We start from the raw sequence: 22,060 nt of genomic DNA, 5'->3' as shown, positions 1-22,060 counted from the left end.
ATAAGGTTTTAGTCAAAGAAATCGACCCCAGGACTTATTCTTTGTAAGTCTAGTACTTACTCTATTGTTCCTTTTCGCTGAACCGCTAAGTTATGGGGACATAAACACACCAGAGCATTAGTTGTGAAGTGATGGTGGGGGGACAAACACACATATAAATACGTTCTTTATATATATATATATATATATATATATATATATATATATATATATATATATATTGTTGGCACTCCGTCACTTACGACGTCGAGGGTTCCAGTTGATCCGATAACGGAACAGCCTGCTCGTGAAATTAACATGCAAGTGGCTGAGCACTCCACAGACATGTGTACCCTTAATGTAGTTCTCGGGGGATATTCAGCGTGACAAGGCTGGCCCTTTGAATTACAGGTACAACAGAAACAGGAAGTAAGAGTGAGAGAAAGTTGTGGTGAAAGAGTACAGCAGGGTTTGCCACCATCCCCTGCCGGAGTCTCGTGGAGCTTTAGGTGTTTTCGCTCAATAAACACTCACAACGCCCAGTCAGGGAATCAAAACCATGATCCTATGACCGCAAGTCCACTACCCTAACCACAGGGCCATTGCGCCTCCACTCACACACACACACATATATATATATATAGTTTCCGTCTACCAAATCCATTCACAAGGCTTTGGTTGGCCCAAGGCTATAGTAGAAGACACTTGCCCAAAGTACCACACAGTGGGACTGAACCCAGAACCATGTGGTTGGGAAGCTAGCTTCTTACCACACAACCACATCTGTACCTAAGTATTCAGTCATGACAACACTTTATTTTGGGACAAAACAATGAACCCAGGACTGCATTATTTAACTCTTTCGTTACCGTATTTATTTTGAGATGCTCTGTGTTTCTTTCAATTATTTTAAATAAAACAAAGAATTTAGTAAAATCACTTAGTTATCATTAAGCTTGTGTTAAGAACATAAATTGTGACTAAGGTTTGGTGAAAAATTTTAATTAAAAACGCTGTTTGTTTTTCGAAGCGCTGAAATGTATGGTAGAACAAGTAGAAAGATAAATTTTATTCAACGCATAGATACTGAATAGTATCGATATAAAGAATAAAACCCTTTTTTCTTTTTAAAAGCAGAAAAATTTGTCGGCAGCCAAGACATTTGTACTACAGAGCCAGTTTCAGCTGGGTTGGTATCGAAAGGGTTAAGATAGTGGGGTTTGATTTTAGGGAAATTTGGCTGCTATTTCTACCAGGTTAAGCAATGACATAGAGGTTCCTTTGTTCATTCACTGGAGTACTGGAGAAGTCAATCCTGGTCAAGCAGACCTATTCATTCGTAGAATAAACAAATATTAAATTGGACAGCATAATCTGAACACTTTGGGGTTAAGGCAGTAGAACAGCTGAGATGGTTGAGCCTTTATACAAAATGTCCTATATTTTGAGTTCAAATTTCACTGCAATATCATTACTTTAGTGATTCTGGAGGGTGTGGGCGTGTTGTTTAGTCCTAGTCAACAAGCCTTAGAGACTCTCTGTGGGTTTTGAATCAAAGCCATAACAACCCATCTCATCCTATTTTCAGACGATGCATTCAAGATTACATTATCCCATGTGTTTTTCCTGTTTTTAGGAGATAAGGTGTGGTATGATAGAATTTGTTTCAACAATCATGTTGATTGTAGATCCAGTGTTGGGGGAAGGGAGAGAAAATAAGTATCAGTCAGATATCAATGTTGTGTGGTAAGAAGCTTGCTTCTCAATCACATGGTTCTGGGTTCAGTCCCACTACTTGGCAACTTGGGCAAGTGTCTTCCACTAAAGCTTTGGGCCAACCAAAGCCTTCTGAGCAGATTTGGTAGACAAAAACTTAAAGAAGCCCATCATGTGTACGTATGTCTTTGTGTCTGTGTTTGTTCCCCATCACTACTTGACAACCAGTGTTGGTGTGTTTACATCCCTCTTGGATATTCACCAATAAGACCAAAGTGAGAATAAGTACCAGGCTTAGCTAAAAAGCAAGCACTGGAGTTGATTCATTTGACTAAAAATTTTTCAAGGCAATGCTCCAGCATGGATATAGTTTAATGATTGAACCAAGTAAAAGATGAAAGATAACCAACTAAAGCCGTTCTCCATATGCATTGGTCTCACATCAAGATTAGTCTTTCTCTCTCTCTCTCTCGCTCTCTCTCTTATATGTTGGGTACAAAAATAACGTTTGAAAATGCACAGAATACTGACTTCTATTTAGGCTGAATTGTTTGTCAGGCACCATCCACATCACATCTACAAAATGATTGACTTTACAAGCTAGCTTAACACCTGCTTATTGCAAAACATACTGTGTTTGTAACTTCTATGTGGGATTTCAATTCTTAACTATGTCCGTCCTGTCTCTTTACAGATGTGTAGAACTGCATTAGCTAATGTGTTCTCGCAGTGCCACATAAAAGAACTTGTGCAGTGCCACGTAAAAGAAACCAGCATGCACTATAAAGTGGTTGGTTTTAGGAAGGGCATCCAACCGTAGAAAACCATGCCGAATCAGACTGGAACCTGGTGTAACTCCCCAGTTTGCCAGCTCTGGTCAAACCGTCCAACCCATGTCAGCAAGGACAGAGGACGTTAAATGATGATGATGAACTTACGCAGACATCTGCATTAAAATTCACTCTCTAAAATACAACAGGTACTACTACTTCAAAGACTTCACTTACATAATAAACAAACCCAGGCCTTCCATATATTTCTTTGTGAAGCTTTTGATACTTTGATTTGTTTTTTGTTTTTTTATCTTTTAATACTTTGTATGTCAGTACTTTCTTTGAATAGAAGTTTCTTGAAGATTAATGAATAATACTATTGAGAGAGAGAGAGAGAGAGAGAGAAAGAGACAGAACAGTGGTTATGTAAGTGAGAAAATACATCAATATCATATTTTCTTCTTTTCTATAAAGGAGAACAAAAGAGAAGATTGATTTGTTGCAGACACAAGGTTTTAGATTTACAGAGGAGAAAGTAGTGTGAGAAATTACTCTTTGTAGCACTTCTGCTTTATTAGTGACAGAAGTAAAGGTTTATAGCAACTGGAAATAAGATTAGTTTGAAGAGAGAGCTAATGAAAAACCTAAATTTCTGTGCTCTTTATCTCTTTAGCATTCAGATTACTCTATCACATGTAATACTTAATCATACATTATCTCATAGCTTCAAGATTTTGATTGTGATTGTTTATTTTTAGAGTTTTATTGTAAAGTAGGTGCGAGAGGCTGGATCTGACCAGTTTGAACATACAACAAGTAGAATATTTGGGCCAGATATTGTTGGTTTAAATGCTAAAGAGTATTACTACTTAACCTGACACACATATGTATATGAATGACAACACATACAAACCTCAAGCCAATGACACTTAGCCTGCACAAAATAGCAACCAAGTCTCCATCAAATTAAACCCTTCAGAAAAAAAAGTGGGGGAGGAGAGACATTGGATAATGTCATTCAAGGAACACAGTGGTTACAAAAAGTTGGGATAGTCAAGTCTAAAATGCCATTGTTCATAAGACTGCTTGATTAGAGCTAACAGGGAAGTGATGTGGTTGTTTGACCTGCTAGAAATAGTAGCCAAATCCCACTCCCCTCCAGCATATCTTGCCATCTAAAAAAGACTGAAGAACAGAGTGGATAATGTAATTGAGTATATAAAAGATATAATCATAACCGGAAACTTTTTAATCCTGGGTTAGTTCAAGCTGTTCTGACCTGGGACTAAACAACTTGATCAAGCTAACCAATGATCCAAGGCGTTCCAACCATGATCAACCAACAAACCAGTCCACTTTTTTCAAAGAGTCTATCTAAGATTACATTACTCAATGTCACCTCCCTTTTGGAGACACATGCAGGTTGAGGAATAATTGGTTGCTATTTATAACAAGTCAAGCAAGGAAGCCTCTGCATGGTTGCTGGCCTGCTAGAAATAACAATCACATCTTCCCCTATTTACCTTTCTTTATCTTTTTCTTTTACATGAGACAAGAACACATTAGCTAAAGAGACAGGACGATCCATAGCTAGAATACCTTTGGTCGTAGTTTGCTTAATCAATGTGGACTTAGGGTTAAACAACAAAGGGTTCAAGGAAATAGGAAGCTTATATTTGTGTCATGTTGACAACATCAATGGCAAAGCTTAACACTAATATTTATTGACAGCAGGCACAGACAAGGTTATGTGGTTAAGAAGTTCACCTGGCAGCCAAATGGCTTTCTAGTTTGTCTCAATACCTGTTAGCAAGTACCTTTAAAAAGCCTTAAACTGACAAATGCATTGTGAATGAAATTGATGGATGTAAAGTGCACAGAAGGTTATCAGTATATATATATATATATATATATATATATATATATACACAAAAATTTTATAATTATAATTAGGGCTCAGCAAATTGCTTCACCATATATTATTGAATATGTAGATAGATAGATAGATGTGTGTGTGTGTATAAATTGTTGACCAGGGAGAGTCACATAAAGAATCTTGCAAACCAAATACAAGAAGTATACATGTATACATATAGATTTATTTATCTTTTTATTTGTTTCATGACTGTGGTCATGCTGGGGCAGGGCCTTGAAGAATTTTAGTCAAATGAAGTTACCCCAGTACTTATTTTTTAAAGCCTAGTACATATTCTATCAGTCACTTTTGCTGAACTGCTAAGTTATGGGGATGTAAACACACAAACACCAACTGTTGGGGACAAACAGACACAAAGACCATACATACCTACATGTGTGTGTCTGTGTGTATATATAAACGACGGACTTGCTTCAGTTTGTTTACCAAATCCACTCACAAGGCTTTGGTTGGCCCAAGGCAATAGTAGAAGACACTTGTCCAAGATACCTCACAATGGGACTGAGCCCAGGATCATGTGGTTGGGAAGAAAACTTCTTACCACACAGCCACAACTGTGCCTATATGTGTGCATGCGTGCACATGTATGTGTGTGTGTGTATGAATGTGTAAAAGTGTGTGGCCAAGTGGTTAGGATGTTGAATTCAAATTGTAAGCTCAAGGTTTTAATTTCTAGACTGGGGGAGTGTTGTTGTGTTCTTGAATAAGACAAAATATGTATACAAGTGCTTATACAAGTATTTGCTTTATAATATAAAAAGGATATTAAAATAAGGGTAAGAAGAAAACAATTTATTAATATAAAACAAATGTAGTTGAATCAGTAAAATGATTTGTTCTTATAGGGAGAAAATAGCCATGAAACATTATTCTAATGGGATATTTGGGGCTGATGTTTCTTCACCAACATCTTGATGTTTGAAGAAATGCTAGAGGTGGCTACTCTCAAGTTATTTTCAAGATGATTATCAGTTATTCTTGATCTTGCTTTGGATTTAGTAGATTTCAATTTTGAGAATAGCTGCTCACATTTATATGTAATCCCAAAGAGTGACATTTTCTTTGTAGCAAAATCCACGATGAAGGGGAAATTTTCTCTAGGTAGGCTTTTATAAAACTCTATTAGTGAATGACCTCTCATTTCCCTGTTGTAAATCTTCATTCCCTTGGAGTTCAATTAATTCCATCTGTAATTCCTCAGAAGCCTGGTTAATACTGATATCAAAAGGTAAAGAAAATATACATAGATTTGTTTATTGCGATCTGAAATCTTGAAATCTATTATTGAATTTTTCGTTGATCAATTTTACCTCATCTGCATAAGTACAATTGATTTTGCCATGAATTGCCAATGTTCCCAAAGTTACATTTTGTTTTGAAATGTTTTGATATGACTGTACGACTGATGAATGAATTGGCCTTCACCTTACAATTTCAAATAAAGGCCATTAAGATATGAAATAAAGTCAACAAGAAAAGCAAGATCACATATCCAGCCATCATCACTCAATTCACACATAGACTTTCCTTTTATTTCCATGACTGTAAAAATTTCACTCCTCAGATCATAAAATCATTTCAACATTTTTCCTTTGCTCAACCATTCCATCTCACAATAGTAAACCAAATCTCCATACTCTGCCTCGATATCCTCAAGAAATTCTTTAAACTGGCAGTGGTTCAAAGCTTGATGTTTTATAAAATTTATACTTGAAACAACCTTGGACATGACATGTTCAAATTTGAGTGACTTAGCGCACAAATTCTCCTGGTGAATTATGCAATGAAAAATGGATAAATCTTTTGTGTCTATACTCATAGAAGCCAATTCCGATCTGATTTTAGAGACTAAGTCTGCTTTACTACCAACCATAGCAGGAGCACCATCTGTTGATAAACCATCAAGGTTTTTGAAATGTAGATTAAATCTGGCCATTAACATTTTCAATTCTTCAAAAATATCCTCTCCAGTGGTGGTGTCTTTCATTCCCCGAAGACCAAGCATTTCTTCTGTGATATTTAAATCTTCATCAATTCCACATACAAAAACCACAAGTTGGGCTATATTTGACACGTCAGTGCTCTCATCGATAGCTAAGGAAAAATATTCAAAATGCAAAGAAAGCCTTTTCAAGCCTAATTCTGCATTAGTTGCAAGTTCATCAATCCATCTTGTTACAGTTCTAAGAGACAAACTAAAATTATCAATTTCTTTTTTTTGACCTGAACAAAAAATTTCAGCTACTGCTTGTAGGCATTCTTTTACAAATTCATCATCGGAATAATTTTTCAAATGTTTTGCAATTTTTTCGCTAATGATATAACTAGCATGAATAATATTTTCGGTATCTTCATGTCTCTTGACAAAAATTGTCTGCCACTCTTTCAAATCTTTTATTAAATTTTCAACTTTTTGTTTCCTACGTTGACCATAAAAACTTTCATAATGAGATGAGTGTTTGGAGATGTAGTGTCTGTTTACATTATATTCTTCAATAACAGAAACTGATTCTGAGCAGAGTAAACACACTGGTTTGTTTTTGATTTGCATGAAAAAAATAATCATTGGTCCACTTTTCTTGGAACACTTGGGATTCGTTGTCCACTTTTCTCTTTTTTGATGATGACATTTTAGGGTTGGATGATTCGAGGAAAAAATATAGATAGTGGTGATAAATAACGGAGCGTATGTTGGAGTGTGAAATATAAAGTTTATATAAGGAAAATACATAATTGATAAGAATGAAGCAGTATGTTGTGTATGGCCGATATTGTCGATAGTCAGTTGTTTGGATAAATGCATTTGAGTTGAATTATTTCTGGCTTTTGCATATTAGCAAATTAATAGACTTGGAATGTCTTGAGTTAGTTGCTTAGTCGTTCAGTAAACTGATTCTTGGTTTTGAGAAAATTTGAGTGAGTGCATGAATGACATGCTGATCATTCACTAGTGTTGAGAAGAGATAAACTTACAGGATTGAAAATTAGCTACTCACTGACTAGTACGGTTTACTTTTAGTTTCATTTTATTACTGATGTTTCCTTCTTTTCTTTTGAGAAGGCATCAGTTTCTCTTTCTCTATTTTGATTCTACAAATTTAGTCCTTTCACCTTTCCTAGAATTTTTGCTTAAGCACATTCTGTGAAAGCTTGTTTCGTCTTTGCCTATTTACTCTATGAGTTGGCCAGACTAGAAAATTAACCACTTCATGGCCATACTGCCACAGGTCTCCGCAGGCCAATCTGGCCTGCAAGCCGTAGGTTGCCTATGCCTGATATAAACCATACCAAGCTCACTCGAGCTCTACATAACTACACCATACTCACTCAAGCAACTTTAGAAGTATACATATATAGAAAGCTTTCAGTAAATTAAAATTCAAAATATGTGTGGAATTAATAAACTCATTACAGTATCTAGAACCTAATTAGATTTGTTAATTAGGTTCTAATTAAAAAGCCTGTTTCATAAATCTCTGTGACAGTGAACAACCAGTGCCACTTTTTGTATCTTCATGCGTGTATACGAATGTGTGCATACATGCACACATATGTGCGGGCACAGTCATGTAATCAAGTGATTAGCTTTATAATCCTAATCTTCTGCATTAAATTGCACCACAGCACTTTGAGCTACTATCCTCTAACACAGCGTTTCCTATAAGAGGGTTGTAAGGACTGAAAAAAGGGGCAGATACATTGCCTTGTTTACCCCTTTAACATTTGAATCCAACCCAAATATTCTACCAGTTCTATGTTCAAACCAGCCAAATCTGGTCTCTTACACCTGCTCTACAATGTCATACATCATCATAATTTCAAAGTTACGAGAGAAAGCATGATTAATTCAAAACGATGTGAATAAATAAGCAATTACACTTGACAGAGTGATCTGAATGTTAAAGGGTTAATAACGTTAAAGTTGGATTTCAACTTGTACATCATCATCATCAACATTTAATGACTGTTTTGCATGCTGGAATGGGTTAGACGATTCAACTGGAACTGGTAAGCCGGAGAGTTGCACCAGGTTCCAGTCTGATTTAGCACAGTTTCTACAGCTGGACGCCTTTCCTAATGCCAACCACTCCAAGAGTGTAGTGGGTGCTTTCTACGTGCCATTTAAATGACACCAGCAACAGCCATATGGAGGCAAACTATTTTGTTTTCTAATTTACAAAAAAAAAAAAAAAGGTGGGGTGGATAAGGAATGGTTAAAAACTTTGACATGAGCTGGTACTTGTCAGTTCAAGAACCACTACTTGGATGCCACACTGGGCAGACACAAAGTCTTTTGGTGAAATTGGGTACATGAACAAATATGTATGAAAGCCTATCAAATGAACTACATCTGTAATTCAAAGAATTAGATTTGTTACACACAGAATCATGCTCATTTTCCTTGAGGGTCACAGAAATGTCTGTACAAGATACAACCACTTTCACTAAAACTCAACAAATAGACAGTTCTGTGAGCATACACATATCATCATCATCACTATCACCATCATTGTTTTAACATCCACTTTTCATCCTCACATGGATCAGATGCCCTTCCTGTTGACAATCTTCACTTGTTTCCAAGTGAGGTAAAACTCTCCCATGGTGGGACATACTTTCATGGAAAATTGGAAACAAACAATACTGTTCATATGATGGCAATACACACATAAATATATTTATGCATGCATAAAAGGTAAAGACTCTTTCCAGTCATATATGACCATGGGATTGCACCTAGAAAGTTCCCCTCTAAAGCACAAGTCCAGACAAGATTGCTTATGGAAGACCAGTAGTCACATGCATACCAGTCTCTCCTCTCCACACCACCGATGTTATCCAGGGGAAAGGCAAAGAGGCTGATACAGTTTGGCACCAGTGATGTCACAACTCATTTCTACAGCTGAGTGAACTGGAACACGAAATAAAGTGTCTTGCTCAAGAAAACAACACAGTCAAGTCCAAGAATTGAACTCACTACCTCATGATTGTGAGCGTGATGCTCACAATCACATGTATGCATGCATACACGCATAAAGAAATATATTTATGCATACATACACATATAAATAAATATATTAATACATACACTCTCTGAGTGGTTGGCGTTAGGAAGGGCATCCAGCTGTAGAAACACTGCCAAATTAGATTGGAGCCTGGTGTAGCCATCCGGTTGCACCAGTCCCCAGTCAAATCATCCAACCCATGCTAGCATGGAAAGCGGACGTTAAATGATGATGATGATGATGATACACACTAGGACTGAATCTGAAAGTTTGTGCTCATCGTTAGCAATTAATTTATCTAGTCTGGCTAATGAATTCCAAGTGTCTCATATTTCTGTTGTCTAGAAACATACACTCATAAATACATAACTCATACTTGTTTGTATAAATGCAGGTATATTCCATGCACCAAACACATTATATACACATATATGCACACACGCGTGTGTACACACACACACACACACAGAGAAAATGATATTTTAAACAACAAACATCTGCAAGCCCTTTATGTAGTGTAAGCAGAGTGAATCTGTTGACCTGTTTTCTATTGCTCACCTGGATCATCACTTGTCTTTCACAGGCATGCTTGCTTAGAGATGACACCCTCAGCAGTGCAATGGAACACTTGATATTTACTCATTCTCATACCTTGTTTTCCTCTCAAAGTAGCTTCTACACCAAGGGTAGGTGTAAGAGGCTGGGTTTGGCTGGTTTGAATATACAACAGGCAAAATAATTGAGTCTGATATGGCCAGTTTAAATGCTAAAGGGTTAATGGAAACTTACTGACCTGACATCTTTGCAAAAACTAAATATAAACACAGACATGGCTGTGTGATAAGAAGCTTGCTTCCTAACCATGTGGTTCTGGGTTCAGTGCCACTGTGTGGCACCTTGGGCAAGTGTCTTCCACTATAGCCTCAGGCCAACCAAAGCTTTGTGAGTGAATATGGTAGATGGAAACTGAAAGAAGCCTGTCGTGTGTGTGTGTGTGTGTGCGTGTGTATATATATATATATATATATATATATATATATATATATATATATATATATATATATATTTATATATATATACACATGAGGTGGCTGGGGCAACTACTATATGGAGAACTGGCCCAGGGCAAGAGACCAAGAGGAAGACCAAAACTGAGGTATAAGGACACTTGCAAAACTAGTTTGTCCAAGTGTGAGGTGGATGTCAGCACCTGGGAAGAGAGGGCTCAGGACAGAACAACATGGGGGACTGTGGTGAAGGAAGGAATTGCTTCGCTGGAGAGCAGCTACAGAAACAAACAAGTTGAGAAGCGTCAGCGGTGAAAGGAAAACAAGAGAAATGCAGAGCGCTGAGCCACCCTCTTGGTATGCAGGTATTGTAACAGAAGCTACGCTTCAATCATAGGAAGAATCAGCCATGAAAGAAGCTGCAAGAAAGGGAGCCCCTGATATGTTCGATTACGTGACCTCTAAGCTAAATTGACCGTCTGCATAGAGGAAAAGGGCCAATTATATACATGTGTGTGTGTGTGTCTTTTTCCCTCACCACCGTTTGACAACTGGTGTTGGTGTTTATGCCCCTGTAACTTAGCAGTTTGGCAAAGGGGCCAATAGAATAAGTACCAAGCTTTAAAAAAATTAAGTATCACGGCCACAAGACTCAAAATTCTTTAAGGCAGTGCTCCAGCATGGCTACAGTCTAATGACAAACAAGTTAACAAAAAAAGAAAAATACCACTGATCACTCTTTCGAATTACAAAAGAAAAAAAAAATCTACAGGCGTAGGAGTGGCTGTGTGGTAAGTAGCTTGTTTACCAACCACATGGTTCTGGGTTCAGTCCCACTGCGTGACACCTTGGGCAAGTGTCTTCTACTATAGCCTCGGGCCGACCAGAGCCTCGTGAGTGGATTTGGTAGATGGAAACTGAAAGAAGCCCGTCGTATATATGTGTGTATATATATATATATATATATATATATATATATATATATATATATATATATATATATATATATATATACTCTCTTTTTCTTTTACTCTCTTTTACTTGTTTCAGTCATTTGACTGCGGCCATGCTGGAGCACCACCTTTAGTCGAGCAAGTCGACCCCGGGACTTATTCTTTGTAAGCCTAGTACTTATTCTATCGGTCTATTTTGTCAAACCGCTAAGTGACGGGGACATAAACACACCAGCATCGGTTGTCAAGCAATGCTAGGGGGACAAGCACAAGCACACACATATATACATATATACGACGGGCTTCTTTCAGTTTCCGTCTACCAAATCCACTAACAAGGCTTTGGTCGGCCCGAGGCCATAGTTGAAGGCACTTGCCCAAGATGTCACGCAGTGGGGCTGAACCCGGAACCATGTGGTTGGTAAGCAAGCTACTTACCACACAGCCACTCCTGCGCCTATATATATATATATATATATATATAGGCGCAGGAGTGGCTGTGTGTGTATATGTTTGTCCTCCCAACATCACTTGACAACCAATGCTGGTGTGTTTACATCCCTGTAACATTAGTGGTTCAGCAAAAGAGACCGATAGAATGAGTACTAGGCTTACAAAGAATAAGTCCTGGGGTCGATTTGCTCGACTAAAGGCGGTGCTCCAGCATGGTCGCAGTCAAATGACTGAAACAAGTAAAAGAGAGTAAAGAGAGAACTCTATCATGTCAGAGGAGTTTTGTGAAAGGCATAGACTTTTTAAATTACTGGCAATCTAGCCAGATGCAATATTGGATTTTGTGAAGTGGCTGGCCTTATTCATGGACACAGACCAATAGAGAAAGTAGATTGGCAGTTTGAAATTTGACAGCTGTGTTAAGAAAATGGAAGATGTTGATGAGTGGATGTGTGTGTGTAGACCTTTTACTTATTTCAATTACTGGACTGTGACCATGTTGGGATACTACCTTCAAGAGTTTAGTTCAACCAATCAACCCCAATACTTCATTTTAAATCTGGTACTTATTCTATTGTTGTCGTTGGCCAAGCTGCTAAGTTACGAGGACATAAGCAAACTAGCAACGGTTGTCAAGCAGTGGTGAGGAACACAAAGGCATACACATGCATGTACGTGCATGGCAGGCTTCCACAATTTCTGTCAAACCAAGTTCACTTGCAAGACATTGGTTGATCTGGGGCTATAAGAGGAAGTGCCACACAGTGAGATCAAACCTAAAACTACATGGGTGCAAAGCAAGCTTCTTTACCACACTGCAATGTCTGTCTGTCTATATCTATCTATCTATATATATATATATAGGTAAAGTAAATGTTAGAGGTAATACTTGACAATTGTAAGCACCAGTGTATGCCAGCTCGTGGTTGAGGTGAATGAATAAATTGTAAATGCAAAAATAAAAACATATTGTCAATTATACACTGATGTAACAACTATAAAGCTTGAAACACATGTACCGCAGAATCCTTTGTGTTTTTGTTTTTATTTTTGCATTTACAATTTATATATATATATTTAAGCCAGTATGCTCCGTTGGATGTGTAATGTCAATGTGAATACCCGTCAGAGTGTAAGTATCTTGAGAGAAAAGCTGAACATTAGAAGCATCAGTTGTGGTGTGCAAGAGAGACGATTGCGCTGGTATGGACATGTGGTGAGAATGGATGAGGATAGCTGCGTGAAAAAGTGACACACCCTAACAGTTGAGGGAACCCGTGGAAGAGGTAGGCCCAGGAAGACCTGGGCTGAGGTGGTGAGGCAAGACCTTTGTACATTGGGCCTCACCGAGGCGATGACTACTGACCGAGACCTTTGGAAATGTGCTGTGCGTGAGAAGACCCGGCAAGCCAAGTAAGATCGTTGCCAGTGCCCCTGGACTGGTTCTTGTGCGGGTGGCACATGAGATGCACCATTTTGAGCGTGGCCGTTGCCAGTACCGCCTGACTGGCTCCTGTAGGATTTTCGAGCGAGATCGTTGCCAGTGCCCCTGGACTGGCTTGTGCGGGTGGCACATAAAAGACACCATTTCGAGCGTGGCCGTTTTCGTGCGGGTGACACGTAAAAGCACCCACTACACTCTCTGAGTGGTTGGCGTTAGGAAGGGCATCCAGCTGTAGAAACTCTGCCAAATTAGATTGGAGCCTGGTGTTGCCATCCGGTTTCACCAGTCCTCAGTCGAATCGTCCAACTCATGCTAGCATGGAAAGCGGACGTTAAACGATGATGATGATATATATATATATATATGTGTGTGTGTGGAGGCGCAATGGCCCAGTGGTTAGGGCAGCGGACTCGCGGTTTCGATTCCCAGACCAGGCGTTGTGAGTGTTTATTGAGCGAAAACACCTAAAGCTCCACGAAGCTCCGGCAGGGGATGGTGGCGAACCCTGCTGTACTCTTCCACCACAACTTTCTCTCACTCTTTCTTCCTGTTTCTGTTGAGCCTGTAATTCAAAGGGTCAGCCTTGTCACACTGTGTCACGCTGAATATCCATGAGAACTATGTTAAGGGTACATGTGTCTGTGGATTGCTCAGCCACTTGCACGTTAATTTCATGAGCAAGCTGTTCCGTTGATCGGATCAACTGGAACCCTCAACGTCGTAAGCAATGGAGTGCCAACAACAACAAACTATATATATATATACAGACTGCGAGACTAATAACTTGGTATAGAATGCAACATAAGAACAAAGTGTTAGTTGAGTACAGAGCAGTAATAAAAAAAATGAGATGAACTTCATTAGCTTACAACTGTTTCTGCTATAAGATGTAGAAAACTCACAGTTGTCAATTATGAGTCCATTGCATCTCATTTTCTTTTAATATATATAATAATTTAAATGTTTTCTATACTGTATATATGAAGAGAGAGATGTAAAAACACAAATATTTGCTCTCGTGTGCAAGAATAACTGTGCTCATTGTGCACATTTGTTTGTCCACATGTTCAAATGTACTTATCATTCATATAACTGAAGTCCATCAAATAGATCATCATCATCATCATCATTGTTTAACGTCCGCTTCCCATGCTAGCATGGGTTGGATGATTTGACTGAGGACTGGTGAAACCAGATGGCTACACCAGGCTCCAATCTGATTTGGCAGAGTTTCTACAGCTGGATGCCCTTCCTAACGCCTAGGTTCCATAAAATTCCTTTAACTCTTTTGACATCTTGTCTGGCACAACCTTGGGTTGAGTGACCTGCCTGTTTTAAACTTCATATTCAAAAAGAAATCTTAATTTTATAAAAGAACATTTTTGGTAAGTTTCATGCCAAGTCAATTATTTTGCTATATCTTTTCAAACTCTTAGATATTTTCAAAATTAATCGAAACAGTTATTTTCCAGGAAATATGGCCAGAAAATTATTCATCTTCATGCACATACATGTACATGAGCAGAAGTAGATAGTGTATGTATAGAGACATATATGCACACATAGATAGAACAAATGAGAGAAATAGATCTTAAAGAGTATATACATTTTTTAAACTGATGATTGAATGTATATATATATATATATATATATATATATATATATATCAAAATAATCAACAGGATATCCAGAGGTGATGCAGTACAACCGTTTCAAGCAGCTCCATTTAATTGAACAATGCAATCATTATATCAATTTAAAAGCAGAGCTGTCCTCAGCTACATAAATAAATAAAGAGAATTTAGTCAGACAACACATTTGTATAATTTTACTTAAATCCTCTAAGAGGATAAGAAGACAAGCAAGAGTCCATGCTGTTTTCACTTCAGCTTAGAAGTTACTAAGACATCAGGAAAAAAAGCAACTTGTTTGGGTTCTAGCTTGTCACAGATTTTTGGGTTGGTTTTGACTGCTCTTAGATTTTGATAACAAAGATTTGATAAACAAGACTATAAATCAAAACCGACCCAAAAATCTGTGACAAGCTAGAACCCTAACAAGTTTCTTTTTCCCTGATGTCTTAGTAGCTTCTAAGCTGAAGTGAAAACAGCATGGACTTTGTCTGTTTTCTTACTTTCTTAGAGGATTTTAGTAAAATTATACAAATGTATAATTTGTATAGTCCGACTGATTAAATTAATTCTATTTATTTATTTATGCAACTGAGGATAGCCCTGCATTTAAATTGATGTAATGATTGCATTGTTCAATTAAATGGAGCCGCTTGAAACAGTCATACTGCATCACCTCTGGATAATACCTCACTAGTTTTTTGGTGCCTCAACTTAAGTACTTAATTCATCTGAATCTCTCTCTCTATATATATATATATGTATAAACCTGAGATCCTAAAACCAAGGTCCCACATAACACATAAAAAGCATCCAGTACACTCTGTAAAGTGGTTGACATCCAGTCATAGAAACGAAGCCAAAACAGACTGTGGAACTTGATGCAGACCCCAGGCATGCCAGTTCATGTCAAGATATCCAACCCATGCCAGCATGGAAGACGGACCTTAAATGTTTATGACGATGGTGAAATATATATTTAGACATACATATACAAGTCAACAAGGGAGGTCTCTATCATCATCATGGTTTTAAATTCCTACTTTTCCATGCTTGTATAGGTCAGCCAAGGATACATTGAAGCAGTGTTTTTCAACCATCAGACATCCTTCTTGTTGCTAGCTTCTAACTTATTTCTAAGTGGAGTAATAGTTTCCCAGTCTATTGAGCAACTAATAGCTAGGATATGTTTATTTTTCTGTTTTATGTGGGGAACAGAAAAGAAGCAAAGTCACCTTTTGTTTACTAAGATTGTACAACATATTAAGAAGCCCTGATATCCCTTTGTAGTGGACTACAGGCCAATGACACTGGCAGGAAGCCATTGTTTACAAAACAAGTAAACATGAGAGAAACACACACTCACGACAGGTTTCCATCAACCAAATCCAGCTTTGGTTGACCTGGGTGATAGAAAATACTCGTCCACAGAAAGGTCGACTATGATTGAGTAGACATATAGTCAAAATACATTCCATCTATGACCATCCAGTCTAATGTAGGTTTTGGCTGCTGCCATTTAAAGTAAATAACTATATAGAGGAACTCTTACTAGCTTGTGTCTATGTAGCAGTTCAATCAACTAGAATTAGCAGCCAAATCTTTCTCAAACTACTCTACATTAACTGAAAAAGAGAAAACACAAAGAAGTCACTGGATTCTTTGTTCATGCTACACCAACAAAATATGAATTCCATGCACTTCCCTCAACTAAATTTCCTTTTGGAGCCTGGTGTTGCCATCCGGTTTCACCAGTCCTCAGTCAAATCGTCCAACCCATGCTAGCATGGAAAGCGGACGTTAAACGATGATGATGAAGGATTTGGTTGACCCAAGGCAACGATAGAAGACTCTTGTTGAAGGGATTAAATCTGAAACTATGCAGTTGTAAAACAAACCATATATACGCTACAAGTTAATTGAAAATTGAAACTGGTTTACAGGCTCAGTTCAAAGAAATATTATTGTCACTCTTATGGTCTTCTTTACATGGCTGCAGCTGAAATGTGTTTCACCACACTGCAACAAGAATTTCTGTCCCAATTTAACTTTGGGTAAGACCTCAATTTCATACTGTTCATTTCTGCCAACATCAAAAGAGCTAAGTGGTCCTTGTCCATCTATCAGAGCACAGAAGTTTCCAAAATACAACATCCAATACAGCCTGGTGTTTAACACAAAAACACTGGCGACCAGAAACTATATTTGTGTTGAACCACAATAGCAGAGATATGTGAAACATGGCTGCAAAACTTCTCTTTAGTTTTGTGTTCATGCCATGAGATGTTCTGCACTCTCATAAGAAACATAATGTATGTACATACTATCAAGGTGATCTTGAAGATGTTCCTTCTTCAGAGTCCAAGTTTCCTTAGAGAATGCTCTCTATGCCAACTTGTTGACTTGGAAACGTTCAATTGCCAAACATCAAGAAATCTTTCTTAATGTCAGCAGCATATGATCTGAGGTATCTGAAGTCACCACCATTCATGTATGGAAACTTGTTGAGCTTTGTGCCAAACACAATTGTCAAAACCAAAGTGTTTCCAACAACAGTAAGATTTCTTCAGGAAGACACCTAATTCCTTTTCTCATTGTTATTGCAGTGGACTACTATTGCATGAAACCTCCCAAAAAGCACCCAGTACATTCTGTAAAGTGGGTAGCATTAGGAAGGGCATCCAGCCACAGAAAGCATACCAAAGCTGATATTGGAGCATGGTAACCTTTTGGATCCAGTCAAATCATCCAACACATGCCAGAATGGAACATGGATGTTAAATGATGATGATTGTGATGATTTATATTTCTGAGGCAAAGTTCTAACTCCCATCAAGCTAAAGTGATTAAGGTATCAGTAGAGCCTTTATCCCTCTGACCCTGACTTTACTAATAATCTTATTTTCACAGCTCATCAACAATTAACAACATCTGATCCAAGATCAACTTGTTTCTTGATGCAAAGACTAATGACCATCAATAACGATGAAAACCAGCTGCCATAAAGTATTATAGCTGATTACATTGAACTTGTATGTTTTAGTAAACCAATGATAAACAAATGAAAATCAAGTTACACATTAGAAAGGCTTGAACCTGAAAACGAGTTGGTATGCAGCTGCTATTTAAGTGGGTTTACCTTAAAACAACCATCTCACTAGATTATACTACAAAGGCAGTGAAGCAAAGATTCAAAGGATATGATAAAAATTGAATAAATGCCAACAGATTGATACTTGAAAAATATTCTATATTTGTTTTGTATACCTAGTTTTATCACATAAGCATGATAGAGCTAACCTACTAGGAACGGCAACTAAACCTTCCTTAAATCACACTATGATTTTTTAAATAAAAGGGCACGACCGAGACCTTTGGAAATGTGCTGTGCGTGAGAAGACCCGGCAAGTCAAGTAAGATCGTTGCCAGTGCCCCTGGACTGGTTCTTGTGCGGGTGGCACATGAGATGCACCATTTTGAGCGTGGCCGTTGCCAGTACCGCCTGACTGGCTCCTGTACGATTTTCGAGCGAGATCGTTGCCAGTGCCCCTGGACTGGCTTGTGTGGGTGGCACATAAAAGACACCATTTCGAGCGTGGCCGTTTTCGTGCGGGTGACACGTAAAAGCACCCACTACACTCTCTGAGTGGTTGGCGTTAGGAAGGGCATCCAGCTGTAGAAACTCTGCCAAATCAGACTGGAGCCTGGTGTTGCCATCCGGTTTCACCAGTCCTCAGTCAAACCGTCCAACCCATGCTAGCATGGAAAGCGGACGTTAAACGATGATGATGATGATGATTCACATAGAGGCACAGTCCTAGACAAGCTTTTATAAGGTGGGAAAGTTATGGTTGCAATGCCTTTCGATCAGGCTCACCTTGGGACAACAACAACACAAGGGTGATGAAGCTAAGTACCTGGCTTACTAATAAGCAGTATTCATCTATGTGATTAACCAGACTGACTACAGAAGAATTTGAACGAGAACTGTTATAAACAGTGAGCAGATGGCGCTACCTTACCTACTATCTATAGATAGGTAGGTGTAAGGGAGTATTGATAGCTAAGTGTATCTGTCCATAAACACACAAAGGTGCCATGTGAAGAGTACAAATTGTCACTTCGGTCAGCTGTTACATTTTCACTTATCAAAACTATATTTGCCCACGGCATTGTATACTTTACTGGAAAAAAATCTTTCAACTATTTGGGTATTCATTTCATGTGTCTTATATGTTTCTAATTAAATGCCGAAAATAGTAACGAAAAAAAGTGTTAAGAGAGGGTTAAAAGCATTTAGTCAAGATGTGATGAAGGGTTAGCTTGTAAAATAAAGCGATTTTCAAATTTCCGTTGAAAGTTATCTGCCCTTGGCAGCCATGACTTTTTCAGTAAACAAACAAAAACATTTTTTTAAGTGACTTGGTTAATATTGACAATAGTAAACATCTTTCAAAACAGCTAACAAAAACAAACAAAATCTAATGAAATAAAGAAAAAAATTTTGTTTTCTTCTTTCGCTATTCCCCCCCCCCCACTTTGGTCCACGTTTACATGGGTGGGAGGGGTTATTTGTTATAACAAAGGTTTCTAAAAGCTGGATGCCCTTCCTACAGTCACAATGCAAATGGGCCAACGAGAAAGTCCTCTACGCGGTTGTTCGACCCGCTACAAATAGCAATAAAATCACCAGTAAAATAACAGGGTACCATCTTGAGAAAAGGAGTGAGCATACATAGAATAATGTAGTTCCACATACAAAATGCCAGAGAAAATGATGGGATGGTCGTAGCTGGAACAACTTTGATAAAGGGCTGCTCGATGAGGACTAAACGGAGGGCTACACAGCCACCTCACATTAAGACTTTTCTTTTCTTTTTGAAAGAATTTAATTTGTTCTAGAAGCAAAATCATTTCCATACGGAAAAAGTCTCCAGCGGTAGTGCAATATATGACCAGGGTAAATGGCTGCAACTTTTAAGAAAAGGAGTTCTGAATGACATGAAATCATTTGGGTGACATTCATACGATAACTATGAACATTTTCAAACCTCACTCGAAAAACGACATCGAGGTCTGAGATCGTGGGGCAAACAAGAGAACAGAAAGACCGAAGCGACAAGCTGGATAGTGGGGAGGGGGTCTTAGAGAAACCGAGAGAGAAGTAGGTTGAGAAAGGAGAGAAAAGTAATTAGGATATGAAGACTAATTGTCGAAAACGAACGTCACAAAATCCCGTTGGAAAAATAAAGAAAGAAAAGTTATAACCTATACAGTTCCTGTCTTTATGGATATGTTAGTTAACAACATCACATTATCAAGACACTGACAAAGTACCAATAAATAATATTCTACATTCAATTCATCCAACTATTGACCACTTGCTAAGATTTAATCAACACCAATCGATATATATATAAAAGTAGTTTCGATATCCTGCATTAACTTCGCATTGTGTGTGTGTAACAAAGGTATGAAAATCAACATCGACAATCTTAGAAATAAAAACTTAATAGAATGAAACCAATTATACGTCTATACAACGAACTAACAAACTTTAAGGCGAAAACAAGATGCGTAGGATGGAGAAAGAGAAAAACTGGAAACGTCAGGATTCTTGTTTTTCCAATTTCATATGAAATGATGCAAATTTGAGAACTTTTATTTTTGATAATGCTAAACGCTTTACTTTTCTTGGAATCTGATTTGTATGTTTTAAAAAATGCCTGATGACTTTGCGACCCAGTTTAAATTCCAGAGAGATCAACAGAGGGAGCATAAGTATTTAAGTTTTTAAGGGTAGTAAATTCCACTACCCTTCTCTAATCGTTTAATGCACTTAAGAAAGGCATTAACGTCACACATACACATTCTCTTCCTCCTCGTAACAATTAGAGAGACATTTTACAAAATTTCGCTTTAGGTTTGTTTCGTAATGAACTCGTAAAAAAAAACTAGCTTACATGGTATATCCCTTTTCTCCCCCCTCACCCTCTAATAAATAAAAACCCCGATGTTTCGTGTCTATATAATAAATAAAAGCAAAACAATCGAGGGAGCCTCTACGTGGTCATTCGAGCAGCTAGACTTAGCAGCTAAATCTCCCTCAAATCAGATTTTAAAAAAGAGAGAGAGACATCTCACAATGTAAGTCCTAGATGCACAATTTGTGAAAGACTGATTACGACTAGAACAGTCTTGAACAAGTCTGCAAAGCCACAGCTGACATAGGTATAATATAGGAGACGGTCCGAAAAAAATCACCGAGCCGAGTAAGTAGTAGTAGTAGGTGAGTGACCGTTCTAAGTTCAAATTCAATTTCAAACAACTTTGACTTAAACCTCCCTCGACATCGACAAGCTCCCAGCCAGCAATATTTATAAATTCTTTTTTTTTTCTTTACATATTTCCTGCCTATACGTCATTGATGCCCTTGAGAACGGCATGAATATCACATAATCCCTTTAAATCTAACATGTAAGTAAGCAAAAACAAAATTTGCTCGGGAAAAATTTATGGTTTTAGTGTGGGATTCTTTAGTGTGAGACGTTGTGATGCTCATACCTTTATTCTTAGGACATTAACGAGATGAGTTTTCGAACAGCAGTCCCGTATTACATTATTTTTTTTTTTTTTCGATTTTCACTTGTAAATAAAAAAAATCTAGATCAATATATATTAAAGAGAGAAGTGCAAGATTTTCTCCGTGTTGTATCGATCATATTAATTACAGATGAGCTTTTGTTTTTGTACATACTACACACAAACACTTTACGTATAGCGATTAATCATACACGCATATATTTGTGTATGTATGATATATACACACATATACATAGGTAATATTAGCCCAGAAGTAGGTAAGGAGAAAGAAGAAAAACAAAAGGAGAGGAATTTTTTTTTTGGTAAAGTTAAGAGATAAACATACCTGAGTAGTCATGGTTGCTGAAGAGGTGTCTTATTTATAATGTATATGTATAAATAACTATATTTAAATATCACAGTAAAAATAATTTTCGTTGTCGTTGAGTCGATTTGATCCTGGCAGTCTCCATCTGCCTCACCAATTTGGGTGTCGTGCTTCCTGCAAAAACAAACGACTGAGGGCGCCGTCTAACGGTAGCGGATGTGACGTCAGCTAGACCATAAACACTCACTTTGA

At 37.8% G+C, this 22,060-nt stretch overlaps 1 protein-coding gene across 3 annotated transcripts in view; it reads right to left on the bottom strand.

Moving 5' to 3' along the window:
• Nucleotides 1–22,054, bottom strand: part of LOC106883684 (uncharacterized) — a 41,903-nt gene extending 19,849 nt beyond the window's left edge. For all 3 annotated transcript variants that reach the window (XM_014934787.3, XM_089364174.1, XM_014934789.3), the window contains exon 1: nucleotides 21,827–22,054. In XM_014934787.3, the coding sequence (XP_014790273.2) occupies nucleotides 21,827–21,838 (12 nt within the window). In that variant the 5' untranslated portion in view covers nucleotides 21,839–22,054. The remainder of the gene's footprint in view (nucleotides 1–21,826) is intronic.
• Nucleotides 22,055–22,060: the final 6 nt, after the last annotated feature.

Source organism: Octopus bimaculoides, chromosome 16 (assembly GCF_046866305.1).
Source record: "Octopus bimaculoides isolate indiv1 chromosome 16, ASM4686630v1, whole genome shotgun sequence".
In the NCBI taxonomy this organism is placed as follows: Eukaryota; Metazoa; Mollusca; class Cephalopoda; order Octopoda; family Octopodidae; genus Octopus; species Octopus bimaculoides.
The sequence above is the reverse complement of the archived record's forward strand: the minus strand, read 5'-3'. Positions and strand labels throughout refer to the sequence as shown.